Raw genomic sequence first — 25,163 nt, 5'->3', positions numbered from 1 at the left:
AAATTACTGCAGAAAGCTGAAACTATACGAGAACCAGCCGTTCCGGGTCAGTTCAAGTAACAGCAGGGATGAACACATGAAAATACAACTGGATCTCACCACGCGCGGGCCAAGCACTTTCGAAATATACCTTAAATATTTCATAAATAGAGTCCACTTGAGTCTGACCTGCCGTCTCTGGATAGTTTCTCCGAAAGCGTTTCTTGAGTGGGAACCAATTTGTTCCTTTTTGAGCTATGGCGCGGTCTTGATCGAGCTCGTACATGTTCAGTCACAGCTTTCGACTGAGCTCATGCTGTTATTAATTATTATGATTTCTTCGAATATGTTCGCGATAGATCTATGGCTTGCGTGCATCTGGTCATGGTAGTGTCGCTTGTCTGTACGAGGCTGGACGCCAAGGCATGCGGATGCTTGAAGGCTGAGACTGTTTTACACCCAAATCCTGTTTTCTAAGAATTTTTCCAGACCATGCCTAGCCCAGAGTATACCCGAACCGTGCCGGATAAGTTCGATACCCCTACTTTTTCGCTTTTGCAGTGGCAGTGTACTGACTAGGCTCTACCATGGCAGACTCTATTTACACGCCACGACATATTCTTGTAACGGGGTCCGGGATGAATGAGGTGGCCCACTTAGTAACCGTAAAAAGCGGGGTACGCGGACTATTTAGTTTGGCGACCCATTATCAGATTGATAAGATGGGGGCAATTCTCCAGGCATGGCAAGAATGAGGGGCAAGATGAGGGATTTGTTGCCAACCTTTGTCGGTAGGTAAAGCGTGGGGGCGCAAGCGTAGCAGCTTCTTCGCATCATGTTTTTATTCTGTCCCTTGGCAGGAATCCACAGCACAATTACGAACTAACAAAATAGCTGCACGCTGTCAAAGCCAAGGAACGCTAGCTGTGCGCGGTCACACCAGAAGATGCGACAACGCATGAGGGCCTCGGGACAAGCTACCTATCTTTTTTTCTATCCGACGCAAAGGATGGAATCAAGTGTCTATTTCGGGGACATGAAGGCCGATCAGAAGAAAAGTGCCAACGATTTGCGGTTTCTCAAGTACTCCAAGTGGCCGTTTCACGGCTAGCGTGTGGCACGGATTGTGCAAAGACACATGACGACGATCTTTTTGATGCTAGCAACCGCGCGACAGCTCAAGTTGCATCATGACATACCCCACCATACAGGCCAACGATTGGAGACGGGAAGGAAGGCGGGTGACAGAGGGGCAGCTACCGATGAAGCAGCATTTTTTGCTCGACGCGTAAACACACGAAAAGAACTACTGCATTTGTCTTGGCAGGGGCACTTGTCTATATTTTGTACTCGGGATGCCACTGAAACCTTTTGAAATACAACAAAAGCGGAAATACTAGGAAAGCAAGATTAAGACTAGAATCATCATGAGTGCCGACGACAGCATCAATGGGCTCGCAGCTCAGATCTCGGAGCTCGCAAACGGCTTCACAAAAACATTGGCAGACGCAAAAGTCCCCGAGCCCAACTTTACGGCCCAGAGCCCTACCAGCTATGAAGGCTTGACGGGCGACATGTTTCTGCGTCGCCAGGAGCTCCTGGACAAGATCACGGACTTGTGGTATCTTGTTCAAGGTCCCAGCGAGAGCATCTTCAATTATGTTCACACAGTAAGATGGTAGCTATAGCTATGTGTGTGGGTTAAAAAAAAAAGATGGCCAACTGACAACTATCCACAGTGTGTTCCGGACATTATGGCGCTCAACCTCATGAACCACTTTGATTTCTGGTCTGCCGTGCCTCTCGAGGGGTCCGCCTCGATCTCTGACATTGGCAAGCACACAAATCTCCCTGAAGAGGTGGCCAAGCGTGTCGTCGAGCACGGACTGACTCTGAGGCTGTTTTCCCCCGAGGGCGACTATCGCGTCACCGGTCGCGTGCAGCATTCGTGCCGGTCTGCTGCGCTGGTCAAGTCGACGGGCCTACGTGCGCTCGTCTCGACGGTCATTGACGACGCCGGCGCACCAATGCTGGCTATTAACAAGGCGCTCGAATTGCATGCCCGCGGCCAGCCAGCGCTGACCAAGGACATGACCAAGACGGCTTTTGCGCTGCACCAAAAGGGCGCCACAATCGGAAATTATACCACGTCGTGGGAATATATCGAGAATGATGGCGAGGGTGACCGCAAAGGATGGAGACAGAGGAACTTTGTCGAGTTCATGCGCTATCTCAAGGAGATTTTCCGATTGGAGGCTGTTTTGGAAAGCTCTTTCGACTGGAAGGCACTTGGAAAGTCTACGATTGTAGATGTAAGTCCATCCCTCGCCTGCTACATCGTTTCATCAATCCCTGCGCCTGTGCCTTTGCACAAGCTAACACCATCAATAGATTGGCGGCTCTGGAGGGCACGACTCCTTCTTTCTTGCCGAGAAGTTTCCGGAGCTGAGCATAGTAGTTGAGGACCTTCCCGAAGCGCAGGCATCATTCAACAAGCACCAGCCCGAGGCGCTCAAGGACCGTGTGAGCTTTGTCGCTCATGATTTCTTCAAGCCTCAGACTGTGCAGCCCGACATCTTCCTCATCAAGCTGATCCTTCACGACTGGCCCGACGAGGAGTGTGTCAAGATCTTGCGAGGCCTCGTGCCGGCCATGCGCCCGGGCACTCGTGTCTTCTTCCTCGACTTTGTCGGCAAGCAGGAGTCGGAGCTTGGACAGCCGCCCATGCCGCGATCGATACAGCAGATGGGCACGGCAACGGACCTGAGAATGATGGCTCTGTTCAATGCCGAGGAGAGGCCAGCCGAGGCTTGGAGAGGAATTTTTAAAGCTGCCGATGAGCGTTTCGATATTGTTCGTCTCGAGGCTAATCCGTTGTCCTTCTTCGTCGTCATTGAGGCTGTCTGGCGCGGCTGATGCGCGAGCTTAGGAACCAGAGCTGTTTCTTGATATGATTCGAGTACAGACTTGGAGAATGCAATACAGAATAGAACTACGATGAATCTTTTACAATTAAACCTCTTGGAGGATATATGTACTGAGCATCTTCAACTTACATCCGGTATCACTCGGAACTGGGCATTGACAGAGACTGGCTGTTTCTGTCAAAAACTCCACGTTTACGGCCTTGGGATATAAAACGTGCTCAAAAATGCTTCTTTCGTTTTAAACTTAAAAAGCGGACCCATACTATGGGTGAAAAAGTCACACCTAAAAAGTTGGATACATTTCATCACACAAGTCACAGGGGCAAAGGGGGTAAGCAATGCCGTGCCAAGAACTGGGCAGCACCCATGTAGATCTTTGAGCATGAAATGCATGTGCTATGCCTAGTTATTTTATGGAGGCTGAGGGTGGACCATTTGCATGTAACATAACACCGTCGTAACCCGATGCCCTGGCCAAGAGGCCAAGATTGCATACATGAGAGAGAGATTGCCCCGAGTTGGGCCGTTCATTCCGAGCAAGCTTCTATGTACTTGATTGTGATTCACTCATACTAGCAATTTACTACAGCACACACAGGCTTGCCATTTACTCTACCACACTGTGACGCGATCTTGGTGTGCCGCCCACCATGGATGGAACCGTCCTGCCCAGCCTCCCAGGGCTGAAGCTCTATACGCCACGAGACAAAGTTGACGCAGAGGCCATTGTACAAGACTGGCTCTCTCGCCTACAGGAGTGCCTCGACCAAAAACATTTTGACAATTTATCGGAGCTCTTCATCAAAGACTGCTGGTGGCGAGACGTCCTGGGCTTGGCCTGGGACTTTGCAACAAAGCGAGGCCAGGATGAGATGGGCTCTTTTTTTAACAACAGCAAAGCCTCCATCAAAGACCTCAAAGCATGCGACAATGGCGGCCTGAAGCCTGCGCTTATTGAGTGGGCGGGCCAGGCTTGGGTTCAGGCGGCGTTTACCTTTCGCAACGAGCACGGCAAAGGTCGTGGCGTGGTGCGTCTGGAGAATGACGTCGAGACACGTTGGAAAGCCTGGACAGTCTATACCGAGCTGGAGGAGCTGCATAGTCAAAAGGAAGTGGAAGTCCGCCGACTTCAGAGCCGAGCAGCACGGGAAAAAGAGCCGCAGGTCAATGGCACCAGTCATGCCAGCAGAGAGGAGGCAGACGTGCTCATTGTTGGCGCAGGTACGTCTTTACACTGAGCCTCTTTCTATAGAAAAAGAAAAAAAAGAAAGAAAAAAAAAAGTACCTAGTTTGAGAGAAAACGGCTAACGACGTTGGCAATACAGGCCAAGCTGGAGTCTCCCTTGGTGCCCGTCTCAAGCACATGGGAGTCAATGCTGTCTTAATTGAAAGGCACCCTGCAGTCGGTGATGCCTGGAGAGCTCGTTACGACTCGGTAACCCTCAATACACCAACCTTTACAGATCACTACCCCTTTATGAAGTATCCAGAAAACTGGCCCGAATGGCTAACTGGCCGCCAATGCGCCGACTTTTTGGAGCACTATTCGCAGCTCATGGGCTTGGACGTGCTGCTAAACACCACTGTCACATCAGTCCAGCGTTCCGGCGACCGATTCACGGTTACAGCCCAGGGACCGCAGGGCACGCAAGAGTTTCAGCCTCGGCACGTGGTGCTCGCCACCGGCGTCTACGGCGACAAGCCGCTCATCCCGCAGTTCCCCGGCCAAGAGCGCTTCCAGGGCACCATCTACCACTCGAGCCAGCGCAAGTCGGGCAGCCTCGTGCCGGACCTCTCGCAGAAGCGCGTCGTCGTCATTGGCTGCAGCACCAGCGGCCACGACGTTGCGCAAGACTTTGTCAACTGCGGCGCCAAGCAAGTTGTCATGGTGCAGCGCCACCCCATTTTCACCCTGTCGACCGACTCGTGGAAGACGCTGCAGCTGGGGCTGTGGAACATGCCCGGCCTGACGACCGAGGAGGCGGACATTGTGGGAAACTCGCTCCCGATTGCCGTGGTGCGGACAATGAGCATCGGGTTGACGCGCGCGGCGGCGGACATGGACAAGGCGCTGCTCGATGGCCTGCGCGCGGCGGGCATGGCGCTGCGCACGGGGGACGACGGCTACGGGCTCGCGGACCATCAGCTGATCAAAGGCGGCCACTACTATGTCGATCAGGGCGCGTGTGCCATGATTGCGGATGGCCGTATCCGGGTGCACCGCTGCGAGGACGGCGTGCGCGAGATAAGCGAGACGGCGGTGGTGCTGGCCGACGGGACCAGCATCGAGGCGGACGTCGTCGTCTTGGCGACGGGCTTTGAAAAGAACATTGAAAATGTCCGCGCGCTCATGGGCGACGAGGTGGCGAATCAGCTAGTCGGGTTTGGAGACTTGGACGCCGAGCAGGAGAGGACCGGGTGGTGGCGGCCGACGGGTGTAGAGGGCTTCTGGTACATGACTGGTAGCTTCCTGTGGTGTCGTCAGTTTTCGCGGGTTTTGGCTTTGCAGATTGCAGCCAATCTTGAAAAGTAGAGTGTGTTTAGAGGCAGGAAATAGACCACCTTTTTTCGTGGTTGGAGGTTTTGGAGATGGACTTGTTGCGTTGCCTTGTTGCCTTGTTGCCTTGTTGCCTTGAGAAGTTGGCCATACACAACACAAGCACAGATAACTTGACTCATTCACATAAATATAATTTATTGTGTCCTCAATTTAAATAAACGAGTACTTTAAACAAATCGACTTCTAGTTGGCGGCGCGTCGCGCAATGATGGTGTAAAACTGGGCGCCTTTGGGACTCCAGTCCGCCTTGGACGTTTCCAGCGTAAACCCCTTGGACTCGAGCAGCGTATTAAGCGCCTCCCTGTCGCTGCTCAAGTCGCACGTTTCGAGCACCACATTCTTCACCTTGGCCCAGTGCTCGTCGCTAATACCTTGAAGCACGTTGAGCTCGGCACCCTCCACGTCCACCTTGAGGAGGTCAATGGCCGCAAACTCGTCCTCGTCCTCTTCTTCCTCGCTCAGCACGTCCGAGAGCCGCTTAATCTGCACCTGCACCTTGCCGGCGTCTCCAAACATCTTGTCGGTAAAGTTGGTGCCCACCTCGGCGCCGAGCAGATCCTGAAACTGCCGCTTTTCGTCGGGCACCAGCGTCGAGTTGCCCGGCAGATGCGGGAAAAACGTCAGCGAGCCTTCACCCGCGGTCGCGCCGAGGGCATACCGATGGGTCCGCACGACGGCGGCGTGCAGGGCGAGGTTCTTGGTGAGCACGGCAAAGGTGTCCGGGGCAGGCTCAAAGGCGACAATCTTGCAGGCTGGAAACTTCTTCTTCATGTACACGCTAAACAGGCCAATGTTGGCTCCGACGTCGACAATGAAGCGCGGGTCCGAGAGCTGCGCGACATCGTAGCAATGGTCGCCAAAGATTTCCTTGTAGATGAAACGCGCCTCGTGCTCGCCGCTCGGAAACCCGTTGTAGCTCGCGACGTGGCAGGGAAAGTCGTCTCCAAGTTGTACTATCTGTGTCTCCATTTTCTCTAATAAATTGCGACCCGCATCAAATGATGTTGGTACCGAGTACTGAAGCTTCTTGATCTCTGGGAGGGGCAGGCAGGGTTTAGACGGGGGCGGGGGACAAAGAGGTTGGTTGGGTGATGATGATGTGTTGCAAAAATGTTCAACAACGTGGAACATGCAAACAACATATACCGATGTCGACTGCCGCACTAGGTATCGGTGTCCCAGTTGACTGACTGCTCCGAGAGCAAATTATTCTATAGAGACTTTGGATCTTCTATTACTCTGTTCACTTGGCTTAGTTTGCAGACAAGGCCAAGAAAGGAAAGCTCAGCTCGTCTTGGAAAGGCTTACAGATGAGATTGTTAAGATGGATATGATTAGATTACGGGGACTGGCGCTTTTCCAGCCTCAGCCGCTCCCCACGTCCCCCCCATCACTAATAAACGACTCAAATCCACCACCCCCTCGTCACGTCATTCTCGACGACGGTCGGACACTTGTTGCCACGAGTGGGGGTTTTGGGTTTGGCGTCGCGTTTGCGTATTTCTGGGTTAGTCAAGGACAACAAGACAGACGGCTTGGACGGGTAGAGAGACTGAAGAAGCCCACTTGCACTTGAGTTGAGGCAATTCTACGCTTACCTGTTTCCACAAGATCCCCCCCTTTGCCTCCCTCCACCATTGGACCTGTAATCAAGGTACGCATTGTTGCCAATATAATCCGTAGTCACTGTGGGTTCGCTGCTTTATTAGTTCTGCAGGTATTCGTACAGTCCTATCCCCGATATCCTTGTAAGCAGTATACGCCCTCGAGACTCAAAACCCCTGCACGCCACAAGTGGTAATGAAAGCAACACCGTGGTCTGCGAGCTTCTCTAGTTAGGATGCCGTGAATTTCCGGTGGTCCTCTTCTCCGCCCAAAGTTAAGCCACCCGGTTATGGTTGCCCTAAGAAGATGCCAGTTTGACTCTGTCAGATTTTTTCCCTATTTCCGGGGCTGTGTGTCGCACGGCCTCATCTGCCGGGCGCCTGTCACGAGCTAGGAGGCAGTAAAAATCGTGGGAGACTTGTTTCTACTCTTCTTCCTCGGGTGATTTTTCAAAAAAAAAAAAAAAAAAAAAAAAAAAAACCCGGGAATAGCTGCCGTTATCGGCCCCTGTTTATGCTCCGAACCATCATATGAGCGCCGCTAAACTTTTATTTGTCATGTTATAGACTCGGACTAGGGAGATGCTGCCGACAAAGTCAAAGGTAAAGAAGAGCAATTGGTCTATTCGTCATCTATTCTATTCTATCAATGCTCACTGTTAAAATACTGTATAAGTCGCATGTCTTTGTTCTTCTCAGCGTCATTTCTACAAGTGTATGCCCTCTCGGACCTGTATACCCATCCATTTCCAGCAGCCTAGAGCTTGTTATTAGTAAAAAATTCATTTCTTACTACGATTTCTGGCTGGAGTCGCGAATACTTGCCTGATAGATACAAATCCGTTCCAAAAAACTTGTCCATTACGTCTGTTCCCGAGTGGGTGCCCTCGGGGCCTGATGAGACGGCCTTTTTGCCCACCGCCATGGCAATCATGGGCGGAATCTCCACCAGTTCTTCCAATACCGGCGTATGGCCAATTTCTTTTTGCAGAACCAGCTGGTGAATATTCATGGCGACGAGGTGACCGGCACGCATGGCGCCGCCGCAGCGCTTGATGCCGGACCACTTGGTGGCGTCGCCCGCGCAGAAATGGGCATCGGCATTGGGCACTTCACTGGGAAGCATCAGGCTGTTTTGTTGTAGCATGTAAGCGCGAGTTATTACAATGGCAAAATTTGTCTAGCCGGGGTAGAGAGAAAAAGAGAAAAAAAAAAAACAGATTTCTTACTTTGGTCTGATTTTTACCTTGCCATCAGCATCTAGAGCGGCAGCAGGGTAGAATTCCGTGGCGGGAACACTTTGCGAAACACCCACAATAACCACGCTCGCCTCCATTGTGCTTCCGTTTGTAAATTTGGCCAGGTACTTGGGCTCCCCGTCGGCCGAGTCGACCTTGTCGGAGCTCTCGAGACGGTGGTTGAGCAGTACCTCGACGCCAGCGTCCTTGAGGAGGTCAAGCGACACGTCCTTGCACTCGTCGCTCAGCCCCTCCGACGACAGGAGCTTGTCACGCGAATGCGCGAGCGTCACCTTAATGTGCGGCATGCAGAGCTTGAGCTCGGCGGCCATCTCGATGCCCACGGCGCCGCCGCCCACGACCAGGACGCCGTGCTTGGCGACTCCGACCGCCTGGATGTGGTTCGCCGTCTCCTCCAGGTACGCCTTGTAGGTCAGCGACTGCGGGACGACGGGCCAGACGCGGCGGTAGCCGGTCGCGGCGCAAAAGTAGTCGTACTCGAACGTCTTGGCCTCGTCGGTGCCGTGCAGGACGACCGTCGCCTTCTTGGCCGCGCAGTCTACATGCGACACGCTGCCGTGGACGAATGTAATGTTTTCTCGCTGGAGATCGGTCATGTCTTTGAACTGGACCCAAGCCTTTTTGCTGTAGGCTTGGTCTGCCAGCGCGAGAGGCGCGCCGACAATGTGTACTGTAAAGAGGTGTTAGATTGGGAGGGGGGGAGGGGCATCATTTGCATCGTAGGTGGGCTTTGTGATGGGCTTGCGACGCAGAGGGACAGAAAATATAAGACGTACAGAAACCATCTCTCTCGTCGACGACAGTAACTTCAAAGTTAATTTGCGGCCAATCCTTGCTTGCTACAAAGGGCTCCCAGTTCATTCGGGGTGAGACGCCATTATGGAGATCGAGCAGATTCACTGCGACGCCGAGGCCGGCATAGCTACCGCCCGCAACCAGGACCCGGACGGTAATGGGCAAAGGTGAAGCTGAGGGCATCGTGGTGGCTCGCTGACTTTTGTGTGTGTGTGTGTGTGTGTGTGTGTGCTCGTGTATATAATCTCGCGTTATAGATTGGATACAAAGCAGCGAGGATAGGATGCACGAAAAGGCTTAGTTACTTGGTCTAGCTGCAGTTGCAGACAGATAGTTTTTGCTCGCTAACAATTATTGAAAATGAATTGACTCGGCGGAGCAAAGACGCCGGCCGAGCCTCGGCCGACGCGGCTCGACTTGAACAATGTTTTGGGGGGGTTGAGCGTTGTGTTAACTAGTTAGTTGGTATAAAAATTTGTATGCGGCAATAAATGGATAAGTGGCAACGCCAAGAAGAGCAATGAGCATCGCAGATCCTCAAGCCCGTGAAAATCTTTGGAAAAAAGGCTTTTGCAGAATTTAAAGTTGCCATGTTTTTTTCAGGAGAGCAGGTCTTGGCGGCGCCGTGGCGCGGTCAGTTGAACAGCAGAAAGGTAAAAAAAAAAAAGAATCTAATCAATCCATCTTATCAATCGCTGATGACTCGCGCCCGCTGAAGGACGCCCCCTTGTAATTTTTGGCTTTGCGCCACGAAACCCTGTCACAAACGGGATTCGCCACCCCAGGCGGCTTCAGTGTGTTTAATTAGCTGAGCCGCGAATCTGCAAATCTGGGACTTTTCTTTTATTCAAAATAATTACCACGTTGCCGAGCAAGATGTTATGGATCTTTTCCAACAAAAAGACAAGGGTGGCGCGGAGAGGAAACCCTCACCCAGGAGGATCTGGATATGGATTGATAATTCACGTGTGATATTGGCAGATAGGGCAGCTCACGAGCTCCATCAGGATTTGCAAAATGAGGGGAGACCAAGTGATTGAAAAAAGAGGAGGAGACCCAAGGTTACATGCTCCCAAATCGAGCGATTCCGACGCCGGCGCATTGCCCTCACATGGGAAGCCGAGCGACCGCAGATGAGTATAGCCCATAGCCCCTTGTAATATTACCCATATGTACTTCGTACTCCGTAAAATTTACAATAGCCTAAGAATTAGGCTTAAAGATAGACTCGGTAGCCCTCGGGGTCCATCCGAGCTACTCTCCCCCAAACCCAGCAGCCCCCAACACTTTTTGCACTTTTGGCACTTTTCCACCGTCTATTCTCAAGTATTGCCAAGGGTCTGGTCTTGGCAACCATTCAGCTGAGGCTTCGCATAGCCCGTCTAGATGCGGTCCATCATTCCACTGTGTAGCAGGGAAAAAAGAAAAAAAAAAATTCTCACAGCGCTTGTTACAGGGTCAGGCCATTCATTCATCTGCAAGGCTTGCAACTATTCTTTAGGCAGGTTGTCCCGACCTTTGGCCGCCGTTTATTTTTTACTTTTTAATCTTCTTTATTCCATGTTTGTTGGTTTGGCCATTTCGCTGCGACGACTTTAGTTTGGTCTCTGCCTTTTTTTGGTCTCGTCTTGTTTATTCGAGCGTAGCCTCTCCTCCATCTTGACAAGACAAAGAAACTTCCCCAGAGCAAAGAATGGACGCCGTCACCCCAGAAAAGCGGCAAAATCAGTCTCCGGACATTACTTCCGCCCAGGACGCCGAAAAGGGAGCCCACGTTACTGTTGATGGCAAGCTCAAGAATGATGCCGAATCAGAGTCTGACTTTCAAGATGGTGTGCGCGAAGTTCGTGCCATCACAACCATCTGGACCAAATGGACGCTCTGGAGCATGTTTGCGCTGTAAGTTTTACCACGGTTTCTGTCAAGTTCCATCAACGGTTTCTCTTAGTGTCTTGATCTCGCAAAATTCCTAACATAAAAACGCTCCAGGTTGTATCTAATCTCGTTTGTCGACTATCTCCAAAACGCTCTTGATTACGCCCTCAGCCCTTACATCACCTCCGCATTCGGCCAGCACGGCCTTCTCAACGTCGGAGGCATCCTGTCCACCATCATCGGCGGATGCGCGCCGCTGGCTCTCGCCAAGGTCATTGACATTTGGGGCCGCGTCGAGGGCTTTCTCTTCATGCTCCTCATCTGCGTCATTGGCATGATCATGAAGGCCGTCTCCCACAACGTCGAGACCTACGTCGCCGCCCACACCCTCTACTGGGCCGGCCACATTGGCATCCGCTACGTCATTGGCGTCATCATCTCCGACATGACGAGCCTCAAGAACCGCATGATCTTTATCGGCTTCAGCAACACCCCGCGCATCGCCACGGCCTTTGCCGGTCCCGCCATTGGCAAGCTGTTTTATGAAAAGTCAAACTTTCGCTGGGCATTTGGTGCCTTTACCATCATCCTCATCGCCAGCTGCATGCCTGCCATTGGCCTGATGATGGCCATGTACCGCAAGGCGCGCAAGCAGGGCATCGTCGAGAAGCGCCAGCGATCAGGCCGTACCCTGCTTCAGTCGCTCAAGTTTTATGCCATCGAGCTGGACTTGGTTGGCATCTTTGTGCTCATGTTTGCCCTGTCTTTCCTGCTTTTACCCTTTAGTTTGGCTCCTCGCGCTCCTCAGAAATGGGAAACCCCATACATTATTGCTCTGCTGGTCCTTGGTGTCCTTCTCTTCCCCGTCTTTTACGTGTGGGAGGCCAAGCTTGCGCCGGTTCAATTCTTGCCTTTCCGTTACTTGAAGCAGGGAACCATTATCGGATCGAGTTTGCTCGTCGGCTTCATGTTCCTGTCCACTTTTTGCTGGAACACGTACTTTTACTCTTACCTCCTGGTTGTCAACAGACAGCCCATCGATGATGCCGGCTACATTGTCAACACCTTTTCGCTGACTGCTTGTTTCTTTGCGCCCATCATTGGCTTCATCATCAGCTACACTGGCGATTTCAAGTGGACGGCTTACTCTGGCGTGCCAATCATGCTGCTTGGCACCGCGCTCCTCATTCCATTCCGCCAGCCCAGCGCGCCTGTGGGCATGCTCGTCTTTACGCAGTTCCTCGTCGGTCTGGGCAGCCAAGTCTTTAGCTCTTGCAGCACAATCGCCATCATGGCCCCCGTAACTCACCAGTACATTGCTGTCGTCAATGCAATTGCCGGTCTCTTTGGAGGTGTTGGTGCGGCCATCGGTATTGCCATTGCCGGCGCCATGTGGAACAACATGATTCCCGACCAGCTCTACCAGCGCCTTCCCGAGGCAAGCAAAGCCAACACCAGCATCATTTTTGGCGACATAACAATTCAACAATCTTTCCTCGATGGTACACCTGAGCGCGATGCCGTTGTCGGATCTTATGCTCACGTCATGCGCTTGATGGTGATTGCAGGTGCCGCTTTTATGCCCCTCTGTCTTGTTTGTGTTTTCTCTTGGAAGAATATCAACGTCAGAAAGATTGAGGAGGAGCAGGGCAAGCAGACCAAGGGACTGACGGTTTAGTCGACGGCAAGACACAGCTCAAAACCTCAAAAAAATTAACACTATAAGTTCAACACCTCAATGCAGCTACTCATTCGGCCATTTTCGGGTTGAGACGGTGGTAAAAGCGGTCGGTCAAGGGCATCATCTTACCCCCCAGCCCAAGTTAACAAGTTTACATTTTAATATAAATTTCAATTTGCTCTTTTATTTACACCATCATGATACTCCCAAAATCTCTTGCCATCAATTTGATAGTTCTTTGTTCAGTTAGCTAGAACAAACAATAAATTCTCCAGATCTTAGGCCGGGTCTTATAATCCTTGAATAAGTCCAGCATATGAAGACGTCATTCATAGAGTATGCCTTTGGCGCTCCCCCTTGGGAAAGAAGCAATGCAAAATATATTTGTTGTAAATATGTGTCCAGCGCCTCAATGTACTGTCTATCTATCTACCCATAATCGCCTTCCTCAAAAAAGAACTATTTTGGCTTTCTTCTACTAGACTGTAAAACGCCCCCTTACGGTTCATTAGCTCTTCTGGAGTCCCGTCTTCGAGCAATGTGCCATCTCCCATGACTAAAACTCTATCGAATGACACTATCGTCTCCAGTCGATGTGCTACCACAATCAATGTACCGTGAAATAGTTTCCGTATGACGTCTTGAATCATTGAATCTGTCTCGCCATCCACAGCCGACGTCGCCTCATCAAGTATGATAACCATTGGGTTCTTGAGGATGATCCGGGCTAGGCACAACAGCTGCCTCTGTCCGTGCGACATGTTTTCACCGCCCGCAGCGACGGGTGATTCGGCAGTGAAGCGGCCCGAATCTGCACCGCCTTCCTCGGCCAGAAGCCCGACGTGTCGCAGTGCGTCGTTGATTTTGCCATCAGATAGCTGCACAAAGTAATCCAAACTGGACCGAATAGTCCCGCAGAACAGTGTTGGAGCTTGGGGGATAAATCCAATCCTTGAGCGTAAGTCTCCAACTTTAATAGTCGAAATGTCAATGGAATCGATACTGATGCTCCCCTTTTGGACGTTCAGAAGGCGCAGGAGCGACAGCGTCAAGGTTGATTTGCCAGCACCCGTGCGGCCGACGATGCCAACCTTTTCTCCTCGCTTGACATGGAAGGAGACGGACTTCAAGGCTGGTGGGAGGCTAGTCGAGTAGCCAACTTGTAGGTCGTGAACGTCAATCTGCCCCGCCGACGGCCAGTCAGCGGCAACATCATTGCCACTTGGATCCTCTATGTCGAGCTCGGTATACTGCATGACAGATGATATCGAACTCATATATAATTCGAGATAGCCAAATTTGCTGAATGTAGTGCTAATCATGTTGCTCAACGACATGACAAAGGTCAATGAGAATCCAACACGTGCCACATTGTTTGTAGAGTCGGATGTCAGAAGAAGGACGCCCGTAATCATGGCAAACACGATGCCCAACAGACTCATCTGCAAAGTTAACCAACGACTGAAGATGTAAAAGTGTCGCTTCGCTGTCGACTCTGCGTCAAGGTAACGCTGCATGGCCTCGATATAGGTATTACTAGCGCCGAATGCTCTTATGGTGGCTATTCCCGCAGATGTACTTGTTATATGCTCGAGGATATCGGCCATTGGCCCTCCATCTGTGCGCCTTACCATGGCACTCGCTTTCTTGTAGCGTGAAACGAGCTTGCTGCACCAGGCAACCAGCAGAATGGTGGCTATACTGGTGTATTTGGAAGTATACAACCTAGACATATTAGCATATATATCTTGCAGGATAGATGACAAAGTTTCATACCCGATACAAATTGCCGTGAGGACATTGATGGCGCTGTCGATAAATGATGCTAGAGTAGCAAGCATCAGCTCGTCAACAGATCGTACATCGACTGTAAAAGCCTTCAACATCGCCCCAACGGGTGCTACATCCAGCCATGTCAAAGGCATTCGAAGCACTGTGAATGTCATTTGACGGAATAAAACTCTGGCTGCTCGCAGCGTTGAAGCATCTGTATGGAGCTTTGAGAGCGATGTTGTGATAATCACCAACGCAACGGCACCGATATACAGAGAAATGCTATAAAACAATGTAGGATCTTCTTGAAGAGTGGCCAATTCTGATGAAGCAGTCCTCGATGGGCCATGAGATTTGATGCGGCCCAGGAGGTACGAAGTAAGCGCGTTCAGTAACCGACTTACAACTAGCAGTAACGCAAAGGTAGCTCCGAATTTGATACCACCTGCAGCAATAAAATAGCTTTGGTAAGAATTCCACTCTGATTTTGAGACTTTTTTTCTTTCAATTGCGTCTCCGGTTTCGACCTTGGTAGCCGCGCCCGTGTGGCTCAAAGTAGACGACGCTGATGCCGGTCCCGATGTGCGCATCCCCTTTGTGTCCTCTGCGTCCATTTGCAGTATGCTTTTCGGTGCAGATTCGGGTGTTCCAGAGTATAAGACCTTGCTGTTTTCCAAGTGAACGAGGTATTTGGCATGAGGCAAGCACAGTGACACGTGGTGCGTCACCAATACCCTGGTTCGACCTTTGCAGATCTCCCCTGTCAAAGCGCATGAAATCTCCTTTGACACTTGTGTGTCTAGAGTAGAGAATATGTCGTCGAGGATCAGTGTTTTTGCAGAAGAGTACAGAGCCCGAGCAAACGCGACTCGTGTGCGCTGCCCTCCACTCAGTTTGACACCACGCCGGCCGATTTGCGTCTGGTCTCCGTCGGCAAGAGCATAAAAATCGGGTACGAGTGCGCACGCGGCTATCACTCGATTGTATTTTTCTCGGTCTAGTGGGCTATTAAACAGGATGTTCTCCTGTATTGTCCCACTGTGCAGCCAGGGAACCTGAGCCACATATGCCACGGAGTTGGGGCATCCCTGGGCAGATGGTGCCTTGATGTGACCTTGGACAAGCTCTGCCTCGTCCAGAATACCCGCGAGCAATAAACTTTTGCCTGAACCTGTCTTTCCAGACACGATACTTAATTCGCCAAATGGAAATGCCATGTTAAGATCCCGGAGCGAAAACCTTGCGGGTTCAGTCTTTGATTCTATATCGTCTCCAACTTCACTAACATGGTCTGAAGGCCACGCAATGGTAACGTTTTCAAAAATAATGTTTCCAGACGGAGACGGCTCAGCAAGTAATGGTTGTTCCGCAGATGCCAAATATTTGTCGATGCGGCCAGAGGTGTCTATGGAGTGGAAATAGTCGTTCAGCGCCGTAGGAACGAAACTCAATGTGTCCTGCAGCTGGTACAGCACATTCATCATTGGAAACACAATAGACGGAGTGATACTTCCACCGGTATACATGTATGCACATAATGCAGCGATGACCACCAAGAATGGCCCAGCCGTATCCCAAATTCCGCGAATGGTTACAGCAGTCCGGCTCCAGCTTAGATCTCGGAGTTCTTGCTCGCGGACAGCACCTATGTGCGACTCCCATTGCGACTCGAGAGAGGAAAATTTGATCTCACGGAGTGAAAAGAAGGCTTCCTTCAAAACCGCCGTGGTGCGATCGCGAGACGACCGAAGCGTTTTCCGCGCTGCGTTTGTCTGCTTGACTGTGGAACGGTGAGCAGAAAAGCATGCCAGAGTTGCCACAACAGCAGCGAGCGTGCTCTGCCATCCGAGAAGCCAGTACAGGAACAGGACTGCGAGAAGAAACTTGAACAGTCGAAAGGGAAGAATGTAGGCAATGGCCGCGTAAAATGATAGCGCGTTGGAGTCGGCGGACACAACATTGATGACGTCGGGAACTTGCGACGCTCTCGTGGATGCAATTTTCTCTTCTCTGCAGTCTTTCTTGCCTAGCTGTTTGCGAAAGATGGAGTCTATGAGTTGGGCCTTGACAGGTATGCCAATCTCCGACATCTGGGTCCATGCTGTGTGGTTGCTGGCGACGGTCTCGACAATAGCGGAAGCTCCCATGCCCGCGAACCACATCCAAGCCCTGCTGCTGACGGTTTCTGAGCTTTCCAGGCACTGAAGAAGACGTTCTAGGCAGTATGGAGGCGCAAAAGCAAAAGCGGCGCGCATGGCGACAACAATGTACTGTTTGACAAAGGTTGAAAGGCGCTCAGCCAAGATGCGATTCCAAACATACGGTCTCGAAGATGGCACAGTAATTACGGATTGGCTTGAAGCTCTCGTTTCATAGTTTAGGGCGGGCATTGTGCTCAAAGTATCTGACTTGCTGGCAATGTCCAGTGCAGCATGGCACCAGAACATCGAGTATCGCACCAATACAGAGGAGCTGCTTTCGGCATCAACAGCATGCCCTTTATTGGTGAACAGTTGAGGACGGCGTGGAATCGAAAGCTGTACCAAGACACATAAAATGACACAGAAGAGTTGGAGAGGCACGAGCAACGCAACCTCGCTAGTCTCTCTGGCTGGTGAGTTGCGAAGCAGTCGAAAGACGATGAGCATTAACGACATGAGTGCACCGCGCAGGGCTGAGTGATGAGTAGAAATCGCATCTTGCTGCATATACAGAGAAATCGTGTGAAGCCAGAGAATAGGCTGTGAGAGATGCAAATGTCAGAAAAATTACAGCAGAACAGCGTTGGCGCGGTCAATTTTGGACATGAGCAACGCCGCATCAGCTGTCAGACCTACCCAAAGTAACCGATCCCAATGGAGCGCCCAGACCGGGTCGGCCGGCCACTGAATTATAGCACGGCCATACTCTCCATCTGCTATTGCGGCGCCAAAGCCAATGGATACTAGCACACTGGTGGCAAGGCGGAGATATCGCACGCGGCTATCGTAGGCGGATTGAGACTGTTTGGTAGCAGTCCCGTCGCGGTCAGAATACATGATGCTGCTTGGGGGTAATCGCAGTTGGCCAAGTACAACTACTATACAAGTGTAGAGGCCGAAAATACATCCCAGAGCTAGAGAAGCAACAAGTAATTTGAACCTGATCAGGACCAACAACAAGCTCAGTGACATTACATGGGTGTAGAGAGGGTGATGTAAGCAGTCGTACTACGCCTTACGCTTTACACATGTACGCCTTATTGATACACCGCATGATCAGCACACAGTATTTCGTTGCAGGAAAAAATAGCACTAAATAATATTGTATATGCACCAAGGGTCTAAATACCCGAATTTGTGTCAGGTTCGCAGATATTTGCAGAATTAAATCTGTCAAGTCTTGAAAAGTCTACCGGGTACGGATACACGTGGGCATCTGACGCGATGTGACGCTGGAGTTCAATGTAGCGCTCACTTGAAATTAAACTAGCCTGCAGAAAGACGAATGGTTTCTTCCTCCCGCGCGTCTCAAAGATAAAGTGCAGTTTTAGCTGTGATGCCAATCGCCAACTGGTACTTACTCGTGTTAATAATGGCTGGACAAAAGTTCCTCAGCCTTGCGAGTAACTAGTAGTTGCTTGGTACGGAGCATTCTGTCCGATCTAAACGGAGCTGGACAAATAAGGTACCAAGAGAAATGCGCTGTACGGCCAGTGATAGCACTTTTACCCCGTGCGACCTGACTGCGCGGATGCAATTCTGCAAAGCTCGACGCTGAGCCAGGGCCAGCGTCAATTGTTTAGCCTGGCACGTGCAGAACTTGAGCGCAGAATTGGCGGCACCAGCGTGCTCCTCCTCGATGAAATTACGAGCTCGATTGACGCTGCCACCGAGAGCAAGATGATGGAAACAATGATGGGCGAGTTTCATAACGCCACCGTCATCATGGTCTCCCATCGGCTCGGCATTGTCGTGGACATGTTTGAACGGATGCTCGTTCAGGTAACGGCCAGCTTATGGAGAACGGAGCGCCGCGTGCCCTAGCTAGGACGGAGGGAAGCTGGTTTGCACAGCTGCTGCATTCGGCCAGGATCGTTAGAAGAGTGTAGAGACAGGTTTTGTAGCCGACTTAATGATGAAAAAGATTATAAACATTGTATTTAGAATATAGTAAACTAGTTACCTTTAAATTAAAAAAATGTTAATAACATCTAATTATATATTTGATTTTTTACCTTTTAATATTTAATAAAATATAATGAAGGCTATTTTTTATAATATAATAAAAAAAACTATTCAAGTTATAATTATATTAGTGATTCTGTATATTTTATTATTTATATTTAGTTGTACATTACCCTCTTTTATGGCCCCACACGGTCTATGATTACGCCTAATATTATATGGCACAGTTTGCCCTACACACTGCCGTAGAGACCTACCTATCAGAGGTAGGCTGTAGGTGCCTCTTACTCGGCCAACCAGCCTAAATAGAGTGCGCTACGATACCCACAGCGCCCTCGATGGTGTCTGCTCACAGCCCGTGATTAGAGCCGCCTCAAGCAAACCCTTTTCTCGCAATCTCCATATCTATCACACCCCCCTCTCCCTGCCTATTTCACCAAGCTCTCTATCTCATCCCGCCTCAACAGTCATCAAAACGAGACGCATTGGCATCTTCTGTTTCCGGTTTATCATCAAATTCGGCTATCGCGTCGCATCCATCGTCGAATTCCAACAGCGCTTTTCGCGCCGCGCCGGCCGGAAGCCACACTAGGGGACACCTTTTGTTCACGCCAGCAGCGTCGCATCCCAACGCGCTGAGCTCTCGCCCCAGCCCTTCCGTTCTCTTTTCTCCCCACACAACCACAGATAGACATCCTCAATGGAGGACCTGCAACCAAAGACGGAGCCCTCGGCGGAGCGCAAGGCTGTCGGCTACAAGTCATGGAAGAAGAAGTATCGAAAGATGCGCATCGTCTTTGATCAGAAGATGCAGACCGGCGAAGAGCTGCACAAGCACGAAGCAAAGACTTCGGCGACAGTAAAGCGACTAGCCGTCGAAAACGAGTACGCTGCTTTTCTTTAATTCAATTGCATTCATGCGGGCTTCACAAGTGCTGACTCTAACACTTCTAGCCGCCTCCTCGACATCCTCCTCGACATCAACAACTGTCCCCAAATTCCCCTCGATAAGCGCATAGATGTGGCTCTCACGCCTAACGGCGACGTCAAAGCTCCCACACTGGCCATCGATCGCAACCATGCGTCGGAAAAGGCTGCAGCCCTCAAGAAGCTCGAGGAGCTTCTGACGGCGGTGCCGCACACCAACTACGCCACGGCCAAAAGCGCCAACGCTCCTATCATCGAGGACCTGACCCTGGGTGCCGGCGAGTCGCACCCGGTGAGTTTCCTCACACCCGACGACGTCGACGACTACATCTTCACGGTGGACAGCAGCCTCGATACCGACGCCCACCTTCCAACGCTCGCGCCGCGCGCCCACCCCAACAGCCACCTCTCCTCTCACCCGCACCTCAAGAACCCGACGAGCGTCACGAATTGGCTGCGCAAACACGCCCCCAAGGTGTTCCTTCAAGACGGCGAGACCCACGATGACGCCGATGCTGCCGGCGGCGGTGGTGCCGATGGAGCTTCCGCCAGCGCCCACGGCAACAGCGCCAGCGCGCGCAAGTCTCGCGGCGGACGAGTTGAGCGTGGTGGCAAGCCGACGTCCCGGGTCAAGCGCGCGAGCGGCGTCTCTTCCCGCGTCAGCAATGCCGCCGCCGCCGCCGCCACCGCGTCTGCTGTAGAGAAGAGCGACAAGGGCGACAAGGGCGACAAGGGCGGCGACGCGGATGCTAGCATGGAAGAGGAACCTGACTACGGCACGCCCGTCGGCCGCGGCAAGCGCAAGAGAAAGGACGACGCCGGATACAGACCTGGTGGCTCGGCCAGCAGACCGTCCAAGAAGAAGCGTAAGAGCGACGCAGATGTCACGCCGAGCGGACGCCGCGCGAAGAAGGAGGCGGTCGAGTAGATTTCTGCTGGACCGTCAGTCTGCAGCTCGCGTTACTCTTTACGTTGAGGAGAGACAACTTTTCTCTTGGTTGCAGTGGTGCAAGAGCGGCAGCTGCTCTTTCAGAATTCCAAAAACAGGCAACACATGATGGACTCGAAAGCGATTATTCTTGTTACTCCCGAGGCTTCACTTTTGTTCAAGAACAGTTTTCTTTCTTGGAGTGAAAAAATCATCTGCTCTATAATAAAGTCTGTTTTAGTTTATTCATGACAGATTATGCAAAACTTATTGACAGGCAACCAAAAGGAGGGAGAAGGGAAGCACACGGGGACGGGCGCAAACAAAGGGAGCCGTGATGCAGAAGCGAGCTCGTCACCAGACATGTTGAGGGTAACGAGTCTTGTGTGTACTTTTAGCAGCGACACGTTTTCTTATTTTTTTTTTTTTTGGTTCAATCCTACGAGGCATTAAAAATTCTGACATTTCAAAACATGAGCATGGAGAATCCCGCTGCGCAGGGTGCACGTTGAGATGCTTGAAATGATGTATATTCAAAAACCCATGTCTTTGGGGGGTCATATGGTAGAAAAATGTCACCTGGTATATAATCAATCCCATCCTCTTCCGTCACACACGCGATTTTTCCGTAGTCTTTTGTATAAACGCCATGCGTTATTTTTTTTTTCTTTTGTCCTTTGGATGTTTTGGCCATGTGGCGTGCTTCCGATGCCGGAGAAGCACACATCTCTGCGGGTCTGCGTTCAGCGTCGTATCCGTGGGGGGTGAGTTGCTCCATATTCTCAGAGCGCAACAGATGCCCCCCCTCAAAGAGGTGCCTTAAAGAGGTAAAAACGAAATGCGGTCAGTTGAATATTGATTGTTTGTTTCGGTATTTTATTCCATCTGCCTTTTGGGGGATTCTTCTTTGGTTGTTGATTCTTCATTTTTTTTTTCACAGCTTGCCCTGGCTGAAGCTTTGCTTGAGACGACGCTCGACGGCGTTGAGGTACTCGCCGGTGGTGACGTAGTCCTCGCGGCCCGTCTTGCCGCAGGCGAGGGCGAGATCCTTTGTCATGACGCCGTCAACGTCGACGGTGTCGACGCAGGCGCGCTCGAGGGCCTCGGCGAATGCGACGACGTCGGGGGTGTCGTCGAGCTTGCCGCGCTGTACGAGGCCGCGGGTCCAGGCAAAGATGGAGGCAATGGGGTTGGTCGACGTCTCGTTGCCCTTTTGGTGCTCGCGGTAGTGGCGCGTGACTGTACCATGGGCGGCCTCGGACTCGAATGTCTTGCCGTCGGGCGTGATGAGGACAGAAGTCATGAGGCCGAGGGAGCCGAAGCCCTGGGCGACGACGTCGGACTGGACATCGCCATCGTAGTCTGGTCATGTTAGCGTTGGCACAAGCTAGCATATTGTAGAAAGCCAAGCCGCGCTGAGAAGGAAAATACGTACTCTTAAGAGCCATAATGTAGCCGCCAGAGCTCTTCATCATCTGGGCGACCATGTCGTCAATTAGGCGGTGCTCGTACCAAATCTTCTTGGCCTCAAAGTCCTTCTTGTAGGTGGTTTCATAAATCTCCTGGAAAATGTCCTTGAAGCGGCCGTCGTACTTTTTGAGAATGGTGTTCTTGGTGCTCATGTAGAGGGGGTAGGCCTTGTCGAGGGCGAGCTTGAACGAGGCGTGGGCGAAGCCGGTGATGGACTCGTCCGTGTTGTACTGGGTCTGGGCGACGCCGCCGCCCGACTCGAATTCAAAGACGTCAATCTCCTCGGGCTTGCCGCCCTTGGGGGTGTAGACCATGGTGAGCTTGCCAGGGCCGGGGACAACGCGGTCCTTTGCGCGGTACTGGTCGCCAAAGGCATGGCGGCCGATGATGATGGGCTGCTTCCAGCCGGGAACGAGGCGAGGAATTCGGGGGATGACTATGGGCTCACGGAAGACTGTGCCGCCGAGGGCGTTGCGGATAGTGCCATTGGGCGAGAGCCACACTGTGGGTGTTGGTCAGCGTTGGTTGGGACGGCGGAGCATGTGGCAGGGGTTTCGTCGAGACAGGGTGCTTGAAACTCGAGCAAGACAATGTAATATGGGCAATGGACAACTTACTCTTCTTGAGCTTGAATTCCTCAACGCGGGCCTCATCAGGGGTGATGGTTGCGCACTTGACACCAACAGAGTACTTCTTTATAGCCTCGGCGGCGTCAATGGTAACCTGGTCGTTGGTCTGGTCACGGTACTCGAGGCCAAGATCGTAGTACTTGAGGTCAATGTCGAGGTAAGGATGGATGAACTTGTCCTTGATGCTCTGCCAGATGATGCGGGTCATCTCATCACCATCGAGCTCGACGACGGGGTTCTTGACCTTGATCTTGTGCGAGGTAGCCATGGTGCGGACAGCGGCGGGGGAATATGTCTGTAAAGCTCCAAAGGTGGGACGGGCAAATGAAGACGCTCGCAAGGTGGTAGAGGTGCGAGAAACAGCGCGGGATGTAAGAACAAGTCTGGAGATGGAGGCACTCATGGTCAAAGGGAAAGGGAAGAGAGAGGTCGATCTTAATGAGGGGCAAGCACGCAGCGGAGGGGTTTCGCAGGGAAAAAAAAAATACAGGGAAAATAAAAAAAGAAACAGAAATCTCGGAAAGACGCGGGGTAACGTTTGGACTCGCAGGAACAGGCGGAAAACAGGGCTTGGTGGTGGTGTGCGTGCGTGCGTTGTGTGTGTTGTTGCTAACTAGTATGTATATAGGCTACCGTGTGTAGGCCTTTTGCGTCGCGTAATAGCAACGGCGTCTGGATGGCGGCACACCCGCGGAAAAGAGGAGGGCCGACGACGGCGGGAGGGGCTCCAGGACTCAGGAGGACCAAACAAAAACAGACTGAAGCACAAAACGATTAGCAATTAGCTAGTTAGTTAGATTCACGAAATGCCCGTTCCTGTATCCATACAAGTGGGGTTTCCGGGGTGTTGACGTACCACGTAGCAAGTATTTATTTAGGAGGAAGCTCGCTCGCTCGTTGCGCAGCGAAGCTTGTTTAGCTGGGTGGGTATATATCGCAAGTAGGCAAACCAAAAAGTTTTAGGGGCTTGAGCCGAGCCGAACGGAGAAGGTCGGAGTTTGACTGGGCGGCAGACAGCCCGGCTTTGTTGTTTGCTGCGCCGGACGATCGAAAAGAAAAAATGGTGAATGAAAAAATAGCGCGAGGATCAATTGTCGGACAGAAAGGGTCCAAATGGTAACACGGCCAAGGCTGTTGAATATTTATAGAAAAGAACAGCCAAAGGGACAGAAGTGGCCAGATGTCTACTGTCGACTCGGATATAAAATATTTGGCCTGGGCGCGGCAGCAACGTCAATACGCTACACGCTTTTTTTCCTGCAACCCCTCCTTCTGGATTCTGCCACCCGCACGCGACACGAACCCCTCGACTGCAACAAGGCAATGAGGCTGCGCAGGGAGCGCGGCTCAAGTGACGTCGCCATGGCCCAAGAGCAGCTGGTTGAGAGTGGGGGGAGGGGGGGGGCAGCAACATCCTGGGCTGGGCTGATTTGGCTGGGCTGATTTGGCTGGGCTGATTGGGCTGGCTTAGGTGGCCACTAACTCATAAACGTTGAGTATATCCAAGGTGAACCACGGATTTGGTGCAGCCCGATGCGGGTGCTACGTACGGCAAGGGAGAGCAAGACATTAGGCGATTTGTACGACGCTCGAGGCTAACCCGTACACCCTTCCCGTGTCTGCCTGCGTCTTTTCTGAAAGGTTCGCGCAGAACTTCTCACCATCATCAGGCTACCTTTGGCTTGCAACAAGGCCGCGGACGGCCGCTTCGTCGGAAACAACACGGCGGCGGCACGCGGCGCGCGGGCGCATGGACCGGACTTGTGCACGGTAAAAACAACTTTTTGTTTATTAGCGTGCGGCTTAAACTAGCGGTTTTTGTCCATCGCCGAGCCTGGGCATTGCATGATGTAGAAAGCGAGTGGGCAGGTAGGAAATTAAGAGAACAGCTGATAAGGAGGTATTCCAAAGTTGCCCTCTCGGCGAAAGAGAGAGCCAGAGCCAGAAATACAAACGAAAGCAAAAAAAGAAAAAGGCTCAGCGCTTCATAGTTTCTCTCAACTCTCGAGACTACGTGACTGACTGTCCAGATTACCTCTGACGAGGAAGGCGTTTTTCTCTTTCCCCGCCAATGGCTCTCGAATGGCTACGGGCATCCACCAAGGTACGGAATTTGGTTGAAAGCCTCTTGGACATTGTGTGCGGCTTTTGGTGGTGGAGTGGTTTAGTTTGCTGTTATCGAGGAGGTCAGCAGACACCTCTCATGCACGTCTATTATAAAATGGGGTTTTGTCTTTGTCTGATACCAACAAGAGTAACATAATTTCGATCCAGATGTGATAAAGATATTAACTAGTTGAATAGCTGGTTAGGTAGGTTCTAAACACAAGTCACGACGCTGACGTCGCCACACGTGCCGATAAAAGCCCCACAACTTGTTTCTGCCACACATTAACCTTCCTGCCCGACGCGTCCAAGCATCATCACGCAACTTCTTTTCTTGTTCTCTCTCTCGCAGAAATCTCCAACAAGAAAAAAAAGATGCAGCACTATATTCTCATTCCTCTAATTTCGGCTACAAGCCTTGTTTGTGCACTACCCCGTATGTTTTACGAACTGGTCGGCTGCTGCTGACTGCGGCTTGACTGAC

At 51.6% G+C, this 25,163-nt stretch overlaps 8 protein-coding genes across 8 annotated transcripts; 4 read left to right on the top strand and 4 right to left on the bottom strand.

Moving 5' to 3' along the window:
* Positions 1-1,406: 1,406 nt before the first annotated feature.
* BBA_03582 (O-methyltransferase family protein) lies at positions 1,407-2,895 on the top strand (the record flags this gene model as incomplete). Its single annotated transcript, XM_008598679.1, has 3 exons — positions 1,407-1,649; positions 1,719-2,291; positions 2,371-2,895. The coding sequence occupies 3 exons, from the start codon at positions 1,407-1,409 to the stop codon at positions 2,893-2,895; spliced, it is 1,341 nt and encodes a 446-aa protein (XP_008596901.1).
* Positions 2,896-3,556: 661 nt separating this feature from the next.
* On the top strand, positions 3,557-5,439 carry BBA_03581 (flavin-containing monooxygenase; the record flags this gene model as incomplete). The annotated part of the gene is made up of 2 exons (XM_008598678.1): positions 3,557-4,127; positions 4,232-5,439. 2 exons carry the CDS (start codon positions 3,557-3,559, stop codon positions 5,437-5,439), a joined length of 1,779 nt encoding a protein of 592 aa, XP_008596900.1.
* A 210-nt stretch (positions 5,440-5,649) lies between these two features.
* On the bottom strand, positions 5,650-6,435 carry BBA_03580 (FkbM family methyltransferase; the record flags this gene model as incomplete). Its single annotated transcript, XM_008598677.1, has 1 exon — positions 5,650-6,435. One exon carries the CDS (start codon positions 6,433-6,435, stop codon positions 5,650-5,652), a length of 786 nt encoding a protein of 261 aa, XP_008596899.1.
* Positions 6,436-7,777: 1,342 nt separating this feature from the next.
* On the bottom strand, positions 7,778-9,307 carry BBA_03579 (putative apoptosis-inducing factor (AIF); the record flags this gene model as incomplete). Its single annotated transcript, XM_008598676.1, has 4 exons — positions 7,778-7,801; positions 7,864-8,200; positions 8,300-8,999; positions 9,106-9,307. 4 exons carry the CDS (start codon positions 9,305-9,307, stop codon positions 7,778-7,780), a joined length of 1,263 nt encoding a protein of 420 aa, XP_008596898.1.
* Positions 9,308-10,817: 1,510 nt separating this feature from the next.
* Positions 10,818-12,677, top strand: BBA_03578 (siderophore iron transporter mirB; the record flags this gene model as incomplete). Its single annotated transcript, XM_008598675.1, has 2 exons — positions 10,818-11,023; positions 11,114-12,677. 2 exons carry the CDS (start codon positions 10,818-10,820, stop codon positions 12,675-12,677), a joined length of 1,770 nt encoding a protein of 589 aa, XP_008596897.1.
* A 428-nt stretch (positions 12,678-13,105) lies between these two features.
* BBA_03577 (ABC multidrug transporter) lies at positions 13,106-17,491 on the bottom strand (the record flags this gene model as incomplete). Its single annotated transcript, XM_008598674.1, has 3 exons — positions 13,106-14,405; positions 14,457-17,194; positions 17,234-17,491. 3 exons carry the CDS (start codon positions 17,489-17,491, stop codon positions 13,106-13,108), a joined length of 4,296 nt encoding a protein of 1,431 aa, XP_008596896.1.
* A 1,828-nt stretch (positions 17,492-19,319) lies between these two features.
* On the top strand, positions 19,320-20,474 carry BBA_03576 (uncharacterized protein; the record flags this gene model as incomplete). Its single annotated transcript, XM_008598673.1, has 2 exons — positions 19,320-19,504; positions 19,574-20,474. 2 exons carry the CDS (start codon positions 19,320-19,322, stop codon positions 20,472-20,474), a joined length of 1,086 nt encoding a protein of 361 aa, XP_008596895.1.
* Positions 20,475-21,408: 934 nt separating this feature from the next.
* On the bottom strand, positions 21,409-22,976 carry BBA_03575 (isocitrate dehydrogenase; the record flags this gene model as incomplete). The annotated part of the gene is made up of 3 exons (XM_008598672.1): positions 21,409-21,836; positions 21,910-22,446; positions 22,562-22,976. 3 exons carry the CDS (start codon positions 22,974-22,976, stop codon positions 21,409-21,411), a joined length of 1,380 nt encoding a protein of 459 aa, XP_008596894.1.
* Between the last annotated feature and the right edge of the window lie 2,187 nt (positions 22,977-25,163).

The sequence above is a fragment of the Beauveria bassiana genome, assembly GCF_000280675.1.
Source record: "Beauveria bassiana ARSEF 2860 unplaced genomic scaffold BBA_S00007, whole genome shotgun sequence".
Classification (NCBI taxonomy): Eukaryota; Fungi; Ascomycota; class Sordariomycetes; order Hypocreales; family Cordycipitaceae; genus Beauveria; species Beauveria bassiana.
Note: the sequence above shows the minus strand (reverse complement) of the source record. Positions and strands in the feature narration are given on the sequence as shown.